The sequence below is a fragment of the Chrysemys picta genome, chromosome 4 (assembly GCF_011386835.1).
Source record: "Chrysemys picta bellii isolate R12L10 chromosome 4, ASM1138683v2, whole genome shotgun sequence".
Classification (NCBI taxonomy): Eukaryota; Metazoa; Chordata; order Testudines; family Emydidae; genus Chrysemys; species Chrysemys picta.
This window is the reverse complement of record NC_088794.1, coordinates 8,589,091-8,601,015: the sequence shown is the minus strand read 5'-3', so window position 1 is coordinate 8,601,015 and position 11,925 is coordinate 8,589,091. Positions and strand designations below refer to the sequence as shown.

Below are 11,925 nucleotides of genomic sequence, written 5' to 3'. Positions count from 1 at the left end.
GCGCCGGGAGCCGGCCAGCCCGCAGCCCCGTTCTGCCAGCCGGCCGGAGCGCCACTTTTGGGGAATGTGGGGTCAGGGGAAGCGCCCGCTTCCCCTGAACCCCACTAGCTACGCTACTGATTCACATCCCAGTTCCAGATATGAATAATTATTAAATAATGTATTAATTTACTAATAGACACTGTTATGAATCTCAATCCATATTGATTCTGCTGAAATGTTTGAAAAGGCGTCTCTCACCCTGATAAATTACTAAGAAATGGTCTGTGAACGGGGGGGCTGGAACTCAGGGCGCTGGGGGGGCAGGAGCGGTAGCACCCCTGGTTTGAAGTGGTTTCCATCCTACACAGGGTGTCCAGCCCCCCCTATAACATAGTTCCAATACCCGCCCTTACAGCAGGGAGGGGAGGGACCGGGAGCCACCAACAAACAGGGAACCGACTTCACCTCGTCTCCCCTAGTGGCTCCCTCTGCAACTCGCTTCCCCGCCCGAGCTGCTTAAGGGTTAAAGCCACAGAGCTCCGAGTCCTCCACAGCCTAGACACGCCCAGTAATTGCTGCGGGGGGGGGCAGGGGCCGAGCCCGGCCCGAGCTGCGCGTGCGGAGCGAGCCCCCTCTGCAGGCTGCAGCCCCAGCGCCCGGCGCGGTGAGCGGGGCCCGGGGAGGGAAATCGCCGCCTGGGGAGGGAGCTGCTGGGACCGGAGAGACCCCCCCGGGGGCCGGTTTGTGCAGCGGTCGGAGCCCGGCAGGGTCCGCGCCCCAGCCCGCGACAGCCCGACCGACCCTCCTGCTCGCTCCTGGGGGCGGGCGGGCCCCTTCCCCGGGGCGGTGCTCCGGGGGCTGCCGGGTTCTTCCCCCTTCCCGCAGAGCAGGCACCGGCCGGGGCTGGAGGCGGGGCTGGGGGGGCAGGTCCTGGCTGACAGGTCCTCTGGCCTGTGCTGCTGGGGCTGTGAGCAGCCTGCTCGGGAGAGCGGGGTCGGGGCCAGGCGGGGGCCGCTGCACACACTGGCAATGGGAGGCGCTGGGGGAGGCTGAACGGAGTCCCTGGGGACCGCGGGGGAGGGAGGTTCCTTGTCCGACTGCCCCATCGGGCAGCGTGTTGGGGATTCAACCAGAGCCCTCCGGAGCTGAAAGCCTGGGCTGCTACTGCTTGAGCCACAGCTCTCTGGCTGGGGCGCCCAGGGTCTGCCTAGGCAGCAACTAAAAGCCTGTGGCTGGCAGGTGCCAGCTGACTCGGGTTCATGGGGCCCAGGGGCTCATGGGCTGTTTAATTGCGGTGCAGACATTTGTACTCAGGCTGGAGCCTGGCTCTAGGTCCCTGCTCTGCGTAGCTCAGGCACTTCTCTCTTTCACCAACAGAAGATGGTCCAGTAAGAGATTTTACCCCCACCCCCTTGTCTCTCTAATATCCTGGGACCGACAAGGCTACAACAGTGTAACCCTAATTCCTGCCCAGTACAGAGGGCAAGCCCAGGAAGGGAGCGACTGGAGAGTGAATCTACCATGTGTTCACCCCACAGTGCAGCTCCAGCAGCTCGTGTATTTTGTACGGCTGAGTCCAGATCCCCACTCTCACCCCGCAGCAGTGGCTCCAGCAGGGTCTTGAGGAGCTGGGCCTGGGGCCCTGTTCTGGGCATTGCCTCATGGCATGTGAGGTTGCAGAGCTGCCCAGGTTTGGTCTGCCCAGCCCTCCAGCATGGTGGCAGAGGGTCAGGTGTGCAGGCTAAATGTAAGTGGGGCTGTGACCTGGAGCTCCAGGTTGCTGCGACACTCACTGAAGTTTGGCCTGCCTGTCCCATCATGACAGAGGGTCAGGAGGAGGTGCAACTCTTCGTGCCAGTATACAACACCCACAGCAGGGGGCCGGGTCCAGCTGCCAGAGCCACGACTGTGGGGGGTGTCACAGACAGAAAAAAAGTCACAGGAAAACGCTGTCCATTACTTATTTCACACAGTGACAAACCTGAACCCATAATAATGGTACGAACTTTCAAGCCTCCCTGGGCGGGAACCACTTGTACATCCACATCACCTGCAACAGCTATTCCTCTATCGGTGTGTAAACTTTGCCATGCTGAGTTGGGTTGTTTGTCCTTTCAGATGTCGGTGACGTTTGAGGATGTGGCCATGTATTTCTCCCCAGCGGAGTGGGCGCTGCTGGGCGAGGAGCAAAGGCAACTTTACAGACATGTCATGTGGGAAAATTACCAGACTCTGGTCTCGTTAGGTGAGGAGCTGTGTGTGTGAGATCAGGGCCCCAGTGCATTGGGTGCTGCACAGAGACACAGTAACTGAGATGACGCATTGGTCTGAGTGGTTGGGTGGAGAGGTGTCTGTGGGGTTGGAAGGAGGGGTGCATAGGTCTGGATCGATAGAGACATGTTTAATTGAGCAGAGCAACCAGTTCATGGGGAGACCAGGTGGGTGAGGTAATATCTTTCATTGGTCCAACTTCTGTTGGTGAGACAGACAAGCTTTTGAGCCACACAGAGCTCTTCTTCAGGTCTGGGAAAGGAAAGCTTCTCTCTCTCACCAACAGAAGTTGGTCCAGTAAAAGATATTACCTCACTCACCTGGTCTCTAATATCCTGGGACTGATACATCTACAACTACACTTCATATCTTCAAGAGGAGATCCTTCCACCCATAGTCACTACTGCTCCACAGTTTAAGGCAAGAGAATTCTGTCTCTTGTAGTTCTCCAGACAGAGCACATGAGCAGAAAAGGGCTGTGTGTTCTGCAGGCCTACAGGGTGAAAGGCCAGCCAACACCACAGTTAAGGAGAGAGACAGACTGTGGGTTCATCTATGCTGGAATAAACGACCCACGGCAGGGCCATGGCTGGCCTGGATCAGTTGAGTCAGGACGTGGGGCTCAGGCTGCAGAGCTAAAAATTGCAGTGCAGATGTTCAGGCTCGGGCTGGAGCCTGGGCACTCGGACCCTCCCCCCCCAATAGCCACTCAGCAATTTTACAGTCCCACAGCCCAAGTCTCTCAAGCCCAAGTCATCTGACCCAGGCCAGCTACAGCTGTTTAATTCCTATTTAAATATATCCACAGGAGGGAGGGGGATGCTGGGCCATAGTAGAGTAACTCTCCTAGGTCAAGGGAAAATATACACCATGTGCCACATCTGTTCCCCCCAATCCCCTCAGACACCGCAGTCCTCTCCAGCTCCCCTTCCCACAGGTGCCAGGTTGTTTGCAATTCAATATCCTGCCACTGCCAGGCGCCGGGAGTGCTGACCATAAGCTGCAGTTCATGTTTCCATGGGGAAAAAATTCAAATACATAGATTAGTTCATCGCCTAATTGGCACAAACACTGCATATGGAGCTGTGCAAAGTGCAGCAGATCTGTTGCTAGAAGTTCTTAGGGGTGATGCTTTTCTCTAAGCAGGAATCCAGACCCCCAAGCCAGTGGTGATCTCCAGCATAGAGCGAGGGGAAGAGCTGTGTGCCCAGGGTCCCACAGAAGATGGAGACATCCTGAGAGGCACCCGCCCAGGTGAGGAAGAAGTTAAAGTGATGTGCAGGGAAAGAATGAGTAGCTTGAAGACGGCTGAAATCCTGATACATTGTGGCCAAAGTGACAATACATCCCAGAATGTTAGTCTTTTAGTCCAATGTTGTTCAGCTTTTTTGCAACAGTATCACATTGTCGGCTCTCATTCAATTCATGATCCACCGTAACCACCACATTCTTTTCTGCTGTACTGCTGCCACGCCAATTATTCCCCATTTTCTAGTTGTGCATCTGATTTTTCCTTCCTAAGCGAACTACTTTGTACTTGTGTTTCTTGAATTTCATCTTGTTGATTTCGGACCAGTTCTCCACATTGTAAAGGTCATTTTGAATTCTAATCCCATCCACCAGAATGTTTGTACCCCCTCCCTAGCTGTCTGAATCATTGACCGAGCAGCACTTGGGAATCTCCCTTCCCAGTTCAGGCCCAGTTTTGTAGGGACCCAACATTGTCCCATCGCTTTTGAGGGCTCTCAGCTGACGTTAATAAGGGATTTCCTTATTACTCCCCAGGACTACTTGGGAGGCAACATCATGTTGTGAGAGTGAGGGGACCTGGACTCTATTCCTCATTCTGCCACTGCGATGCTGGTTGAGCTTGGACAATATTGTATTAATTCATATAGACTACATGGGCCCAGAGAGACAAAGGCATTAACATGACACTGTCATGCCCCAATATTAAAGAGTGTTAAATAAGGTTGGGGGTTTGGAATTCAGAGACTGTAGCCTGCTTAGTACCATGCAAACACCATGCCATATTCTTTCTAACCTTTTATTAAAGATATAGAAAAAGAAGGAAAAGAGTTAAGACATCTGAAATGTCAACTATTAAGTGTGACTTTTATTTTAACAACATCCCTTGTTTCCTTGCCCTTTAGCTGAAGAGAGTCTTTAGACAAAAAGCCTCTGTTTGAAAGTCTTTTAGATGGTATTAAAGATGGTAATAACTGTCCTTCTGGGGAAAAGAGAAGCAGTTAGTTGAAATGGGCTGGAGCTGTTGTTGACGTTAAAATCTGATGCTGTTTTTTAGAAGACAAAACAAGACAAACGCACACAAGAGGGAAGAGAAAAGAACAGCGAAGGTAGAAGATGCAGCTTCCGTCTCTGGCTGACTCTTACTTGCAGCCTTGCAACGGAGAAACACAGGCATGGCACATGGTCTGATCAGACCTATCTAGCAAATGTGTACCAGCGTTAGGCTGTTCTGGGCAGTGCTTTTGGCTCCTTCTTTGATCACAGGCTTATAGCAATGTTGCAAACTATGGCAGTTTTGGCCACCTAAGCCAGACTCTTATTTAATATAAAGCAAAGGGAGAAGAATAGGAAAGAGAAGAAATAAGTTGGGGAAGGAAAAGAACTCATGGTGCTTGGCAGGGGGAGGAGAGAAGGGGACAACGTCTCACATTCCAGGTGATTTTAGGGAGTTAGCCAGAACTGGAAACAGTGGTAATCTCCTCCGGCTCCCTCTCTCTGGTCCAGTCTTGTTAGGAGATCTCTTAGGATAAGGATGAAGATGATCTGAGGTCCCAAAAGAGGTTCAGGGTGGCAACATCATGGTATCGCTCGCTGCAGCAGTTGTTGGCACACACCTGCTGTTGCTGTTTTTTCAGTCAGTAAGGGTTGCATTCAGTCCGGCTCTTTTACTTCCCCCCAAAAGTGTTTTCTTTTGAAAAACCCCAAAAGGAAGTAATAGGCAAAATAGCCCAGCCCCTCACTGGGTTTTCCTCCAGTTAGGCCTAAATTATAACTTATTCAATTTGGTTCGTTAATGTCCAGTTCCGCATTTCTCTTGTTTACAGCCATCATTTTAACACTGTTCTTGAATTGCATTATAGGCCTTTTTTATTTGGACTAATTCCGTCGTCTTGTTTATATTTTGCACCTTTTCCCATCGACATTTATTGTTGTAGGATATTGTAACACTTATAAACTTTCTCACAGTTTTTGTAATTATACTGCCAATTAGGGTAAATTTGTGGGCCCAGTTATTAAAACAGCAAGTTACTTCTTTGGCTTAGGTTGTCTCCCACCCTTTGTGTATTTAGTGGATAAGCTCAACATCAGGACTATCTCTGTGGTTTTGTGCAGCACCTGGTGCTGTGCAACCATAAACTCAGTTGTGCTACCACAATAGAAATTGAAAATCAAGCCCCCATTTTATGCATCATTTATGATGTTGAGGAAAGGGCTTCTCTCAGTGATACTCATTCGGTCCATGCGTTGTCAACCAAAGACCTTTTGTCTTGGTGCAGATTTTCCAGATGCAGAAGAGACCTGGGACTGGCCAGCAATTGAAAGCTCCTTGGGCTTCTTCCTCACACAAAGCTCTTCCCCTGGAGCAGGTAGGGAACCAGCTCTGCCCTGTCCACCAGTGGGAGCCGGAGAGCTCATTTCAGGAATCATCCATCAGCTGCAAACTCTCCCCTCACAGAGCATTACAATAGGGATTGAAGCCCAAGCATGAGAAGTGCTACAGCTCCTCACCCTGATATCCCCCTAGAAACTCCATCTCTCCCCTTATGCAGATTCCCTCAGTCTCTCCCCCTCCCGCATTTTCCATAGAACATGGAGCCGTTGGGATCCATCACAGTGTGAGTATTCTGTGTGTGTCCCTCGGGAGAGGGGTGTCAGTGCTGGTGTGTGGTGATGCTGTTCTCCCCAGTGAGATGGGCCTCAGAGTAGGGAGAGAATCGTGGGAGCTGGTTCTCATGTTCATTGACTTGGGGGACTATTATCAGGGCCTATGGGACGTTGACCTTCTCCTCGTTCCCCAGCACTGGGGCCCCTGGGAGTTTGGCCTCTTGCACTAAGGGGCGAGGGCCAGCTCTGCTCTGAGGGGAGGGACATGGGGCTGACTCAGGCACATCCCCCTGCTGGGAATGTTAGTGTTTTCCCTTTGTGAGCAGCACAAGAAATAACATCTGGATTCTCTTCCCCACCAAGCAGGGGCGAGGAACCTGAGCAGAGCTATGGGGCAGACTCCTGAGGAAGGGTCTGGCAACCTGGAGCCACTCAGGCCTTTCCCAAGGACATCAGGGGAGAACCATTCCCAGAAAACTGAGTGGGGAAGACACCACAAGAGGCAGTGCAAGCCACAAAGGCAGAGGAAGAATCTGACCAGGAAGGAGCCAGCAACCCCAAGAAGTCATCAGAGGAGATCCAGGTCACATCTAAAGCCGCCTGAAAAGGGACAATCTAAGCCCAGAAAGAGCCTATATACCTGCCGTGTGTGCAGGGAAGAATTCAAGGTGCAGAGAGACCTGATAAGCCACCACTGGACAGTTCATAGAAGACAGAAACTGTATCAATGTAGCGAATGTGGGGAGAGCTTCAGGAGAAAGAAAGCATTCAAAGCACATGGGAAAACCCACAGAAAGGAGAGAGCCCATCCCTGTTCTGAGTGTGGGAAGATATTCAGCCAGTTATCACTGCTCACTGCCCACCAGAGAATACATACGGGAGAGAGACCCTATCGCTGTGCTGAGTGCGGAAAAAGATTCTTCCAAATAACAGCTCTTACCATCCACAAGAGAATCCACTCAGGAGAGAGACCCTATGCCTGCGCTGAGTGTGGAAAGAGATTTATGGATTCATCAACATTTCGTAATCACCAGAGAATCCACTCAGAAAAGAGACCCCATCGCTGTAGCCAATGTGGGAAAGGCTTCAAACTTACATCAAGTCTTACTAGACACCAGAAAATCCACAGCGGAGAGAGACCCTTCCTGTGCCATGAGTGTGGGAAACAATTCTGCCTACGAGAACATCTCATTAGACATCAGAGGATCCACACTGGGGAGCAACCCCATTGCTGTGGTGAGTGTGGGAAAAAATTCAGTCTCCTTCAAAGTCTCAGGAGACACCAAGGAATCCATCGTACTGGGGGACCGCATCGATGCGCTGAGTGTGGGAGAATATTCGGTCATCCAGAAAGTCTCACTCTGCACCAGAGGATCCACACTGGGGAAAGACTCCATCACTGTGGTGAATGCGGGAAAAAGTTTGTCCGTCTAGTACAACTCAGAGTCCACCAAAGAATCCATACTGGGGAGAGACCCTATTACTGTACTGAGTGTGGGAAAAGATTCACCCAATCGTCAGGCCTTATCAATCACCAGAGAATCCATTCAGGAGAGCGACCCTATCCCTGCACTCAGTGCGGGAAGGTCTTTGCTCACTCATCGTCTCTTACCAAACATCAGAAAATCCATTTGGAAAAGAAGCCATACTCCTGCGCTCGGTGTGGGAAGCGCTTTGCTCGCTCATCATCTCTCACTAAACACCGGAGCACCCACTCAGGAGAGCGACCATATTCCTGCGCTCAGTGTGGGAAGCGCTTTGCTCGCTCATCATCTCTCACTAAACACCGGAGCACCCACATAGGATAGAGACTCCTGACTCTTGTGTTTGATTGGAGAAACCTCTTCAATCTCTCATTTCACTCTTTTCCCAAAGCCTGTAAAAGAGGGAACCTGCTCCCACTCTGAACTGCTCCCACCTCCTCACTAACCAGGCATTAGGTTCAGTGCAGGGTTTGTTAAAATAATTTGTGTGGCCCTGGAGATGGGAGAATTTCACCCTAGAGGCACCAAAACAATCCTTGTGGGTTGCAGCTGGGCCAGGGATGACTGGAGTCGGGACTGTGCTTTAGAGGCCCAGGCCATTCACTCACTGTGGCTCCCATCCTCTTGGGCGCCGCTAATGGAATTTGTTTTATTTCCTCTTTCTTTTCCCCTTGGAAAATGGAAAAATGGACAAAGATTCTGGCACAGACTGAAAAGGAGCTTTCTTCTCCTGCGTTAATGAAAGGTTGTGACATCCCCCGCATGTACTGAATCAAAAGGAAGGGCATTTTGATTTGGCTTTGAGATAAAATTATGATGCAAGCTGTATGCATAATGCAGCCAGGGCCCTGTCTTCACACCTAATCGCCAGGCAAGCAATACCAGCTAGGACCGGAAGGTTGGAGACTGGACTTCCTGGGTCACACCAATGATAATATGGCTAAAGTCAAGACACCACTTTTCTGAAATAGTTGAACCTGTCAGACAGTACATCAGACACAACATTTCTTAGAAACAGCGGCAATAGGTGGTGTGGGATAATATTTTATTTTGATGATGCACTTCTTGATGGATAGACAAGTCAGATTTGCATCCCCTAGTCCAGTGGTTCTCAACCAGGGGTACGTGTATCCCTGAGGGTAGGCAGAGGCCTTCCAGGGGGTACATCTCATCTAGATATTTGCCTAGTTTTACAGCAGGCTACATAAAAAGCACTAGGAAAGTTACAAACTAAAATTTCATACAGACAATGACCTGTTTATATTGCTCTATATACTATACACTGACATGTAAGTACAGTATTTATATTCCATTTTATTTATTTGATAATTATATGGTAAGAATGAGAACGTCAGCAATTTTTCAGTAATAATGTGCTCTGACACTTTTTTGTATTTTTATGTCTGGTTTTGTAAGCAAGTATTTTTTAAGTGAGGTGAAACTTGGGGTATGCAAGACAAATCTGACTACTGAAAGGGGTTCAGTATTCTGGAAATGTTGAGAACCACTGCCCTAGTCTCTCTGAATCAGCTCTCACATGCTCCTCAGAATAGCCATATGAAATGAAAGATCCTTCTTCATTACAACAGGATACATTGTGGTGGCAGGTGGTTTAACTTACATCTTTACCCACTGGGGCTTCTTCAGTTCCCCATCCTGTTCCTGTGGCACTCAAGAACAAATAGTATTCTATTTGGTTATGGACTGCCACCTTTATCATCTTGATGGTAGATGCATGCCCTTGATGTCTCCAGATGCTGCTGCCATGATAGCGTGACTACATCACTTACCCAACATCTAATTCATTGTTTGTGCCATCAGAAGCCATACGCCAGAAAAAAAGGCAAGGGCAGGGATGAGGGATTGATATAGTAGAGGTTTCAGAGAGCTGCTTCCTGTTATAATGGTTTGTTTTCTGAATAATTTGAGTTTATGTCCCTGGAAGAGGAAGTGGCACTTTAAGTCCAGTAACACTGAGATGTACCTGGATCTCAACCCTGACACGTAATGCCAAGGAGTGAGGGAAATTATCTCTGAGCACCTTTGCTGTACTTTCCAGGCTGGGACTTGTTTGCTGCTAGTTGTAGGTGTTTTCAATAAACAACTAGTGGAGTTGCAGTCCCAGCCCAGAGTGTGACATGGGTGTGAAACAGCCAGGGGTCATAGGGCAGGGACAGAGATGGAATCCTGCGTGAAAACAGACAGCCCAGAGAGCACTCTTTGAGGAGAGGGAGTCTTAAATAGAGAGGGAAAGAAACTAGTCCCAGCAACGTTCACAGATGAAACTGAGCAGCAGCACAGGGCCAGTGTCTCCTCGTTCGTCCAACTGGGGAAATCCGTGGCCGTGCCTCTCTTTTGGAGGGTGATGATGAGATGCAACTTTATCTCACTGTTGTGTCATCATTCCTGGAGGGCATAAAATAATACAATAGAATTATGAGTCTGAAATAGCTGCTGCCATGTGTGTAGGTGAAGACCTGCAATCTTCCGTGCAGTGATGACTTTGCCATGTTCCAGTCACTCTTGGGAGATGATGTTGGGGAGAAGCAGCCATCTTGCCTTTCTTTTTGGAGATGGTTATGCCAGCTGCAGTTCAGCTCCATTGTAATCTGTTTTAAATTATTATCCGCACTCTAAAAATGGGGGTGTTAGAGCATTGAATTAGTTAAAATCTCCCAGAATACTTTGTGCTTATGCTAAGATTTATTGTGCAAATTTACTAGTTGTTAAATTGGTCTAACCTTTGTTCATTAGTATATGCCGAATGTCAGACGTAAGATGTATACTCCGTTAAGGTTTGCCAAATATGAACTGTGTGCTAGGTACAGTTAGTGCAAATGTTTCCTTGATCTAATGCTACTTGTGTGTGCTATGGTCTACTGCCAGCTAAACTGTTGTGTGCATAATGAGATAAGAAAAGGTGTGTAAGGTCTGTGGAATCTGGAATTTTCTGTCTCCTAAATGAGGAAAATCCAAATATGAGCAAAACTGAACTCATAGTTTGGAACAGAATGAAGATGTAAACCGCTGCAAGACAGTTCTCCAGATTGGGTATGTACTGACCTTTCTGTATTACACTGATTTTACTTCCAATCAATAAATCGGTTGAGTTTGGTTATCTGACATCTTGACTCGCTATCAAACTCTAATTGCTTATAGCAATTATTGTGTCCCTTTCTCCCTTTAGTGACTCTGAGCTGTACTTAGGGTACGTCTATACTTACCTCCAGGTCTGGCGGTAAGCAATCGATCTTCTGGGATCGATTTATCGCGTCTTGTTTAGACGCGATAAATCGATCCCGGATCGATCCCGGAAGTGCTCGCCGTCGATGCCGGTACTCCTGCTCCGCGAGAGGAGTACGCGGAGTCAACGGGGGAGCCTGCCTGCCGCATGTGGACCCGCGGTAAGTTCGAACTAAGATACTTCGACTTCAGCTACGTTATTCACGTAGCTGAAGTTGCGTATCTTAGTTCGAAGTGGGGGATTAGTGTGGACCAGCCCTGAGACTGAACTGCCTCAGGGGGACATGTAGGGAAACAGTTTTTCAGCCCCTAATGGTTAAAACTCATGAGATTTTTCTAAAATAATAAAAGTTGGAGGTTTTTTCTTGCTTTAGGTTTCTGAGCTGTTAGGGTGCACTGGTTTTAAGTTTTCAAGGTTTTCTCTGCTACGATGAGAGCTAGAAACTTACCTTTTGTAATAAAAGCTGAAATTCTCTTGCAATACAATGGAAACCACCTGAACCCCTGCTCCCCTCCCACCCCTTAAGTGCCATCCCCATCCCTCCCCTGGACCAGCTTTAGCAATTTCCAAGCAGACAGATTCTCCTGGTGTGTATCTGGGCGCACGTGACAGTTGCTGAGTGATCAGCATGGGCTCCAGGGTCAGTTTATCATTATGGCCCTTTTTATTTACTCCTCAGACAGAATAATTTATTAGGAACCTGATCCTGAGTCACGGTCCCCTCTGCCCCTGGAGCTTCATCTGGGATGCCCCTCCACCGAGATGGGGTAGGGCTGCCTGGCCATAAATGGTGAAAATGGTCAGGAAAGGAAATGGGGGTGATCTCATAAATCCCTGTGAAGTGTGATTAGCCCCATAGGATGCAGGGGGGCAGTGACCTCTCAGGGGCTGAGGCCGGGGCAGCCCGTTGTGGCCCCTCAGGGAACATTCACTGGGAACCTTAGAAATTCAGGCACTGTTTGATCCTTCTGAGCCTATTTTCCCCTCTTGCCCCCTGCAGCTGCTGCTCCCAGGGATTAATGCTGCAGTGAAGGTTTTGGATTGTGGGATGGAGCCAATAGAGGCCCAGACCCTCCTTCTCTGGGCAAT

The 11,925-nt window shown here is 49.2% G+C and overlaps 1 protein-coding gene across 12 annotated transcripts; it reads left to right on the top strand.

The window, feature by feature from the left end:
* Positions 1-402: 402 nt before the first annotated feature.
* On the top strand, positions 403-10,715 carry LOC101951880 (zinc finger protein 501-like). 12 transcript variants are annotated; one of them, XM_065594302.1, is made up of 5 exons: positions 403-646; positions 2,101-2,227; positions 3,400-3,608; positions 5,781-5,870; positions 6,472-10,715. In XM_065594302.1, exons 2-5 carry the CDS (start codon positions 2,101-2,103, stop codon positions 6,487-6,489), a joined length of 444 nt encoding a protein of 147 aa, XP_065450374.1. In that variant the 5' UTR covers positions 403-646; the 3' UTR covers positions 6,490-10,715. The 12 variants fall into 12 exon arrangements, 11 of the variants coding, with proteins under 11 accessions (XP_065450374.1, XP_065450368.1, XP_065450367.1 ...); XM_065594296.1 differs by having other exon boundaries at positions 507-646; positions 3,400-3,507; positions 6,475-10,715; XM_065594295.1 differs by having other exon boundaries at positions 507-646; positions 3,400-3,507.
* The last annotated feature ends 1,210 nt before the right edge of the window (positions 10,716-11,925 follow it).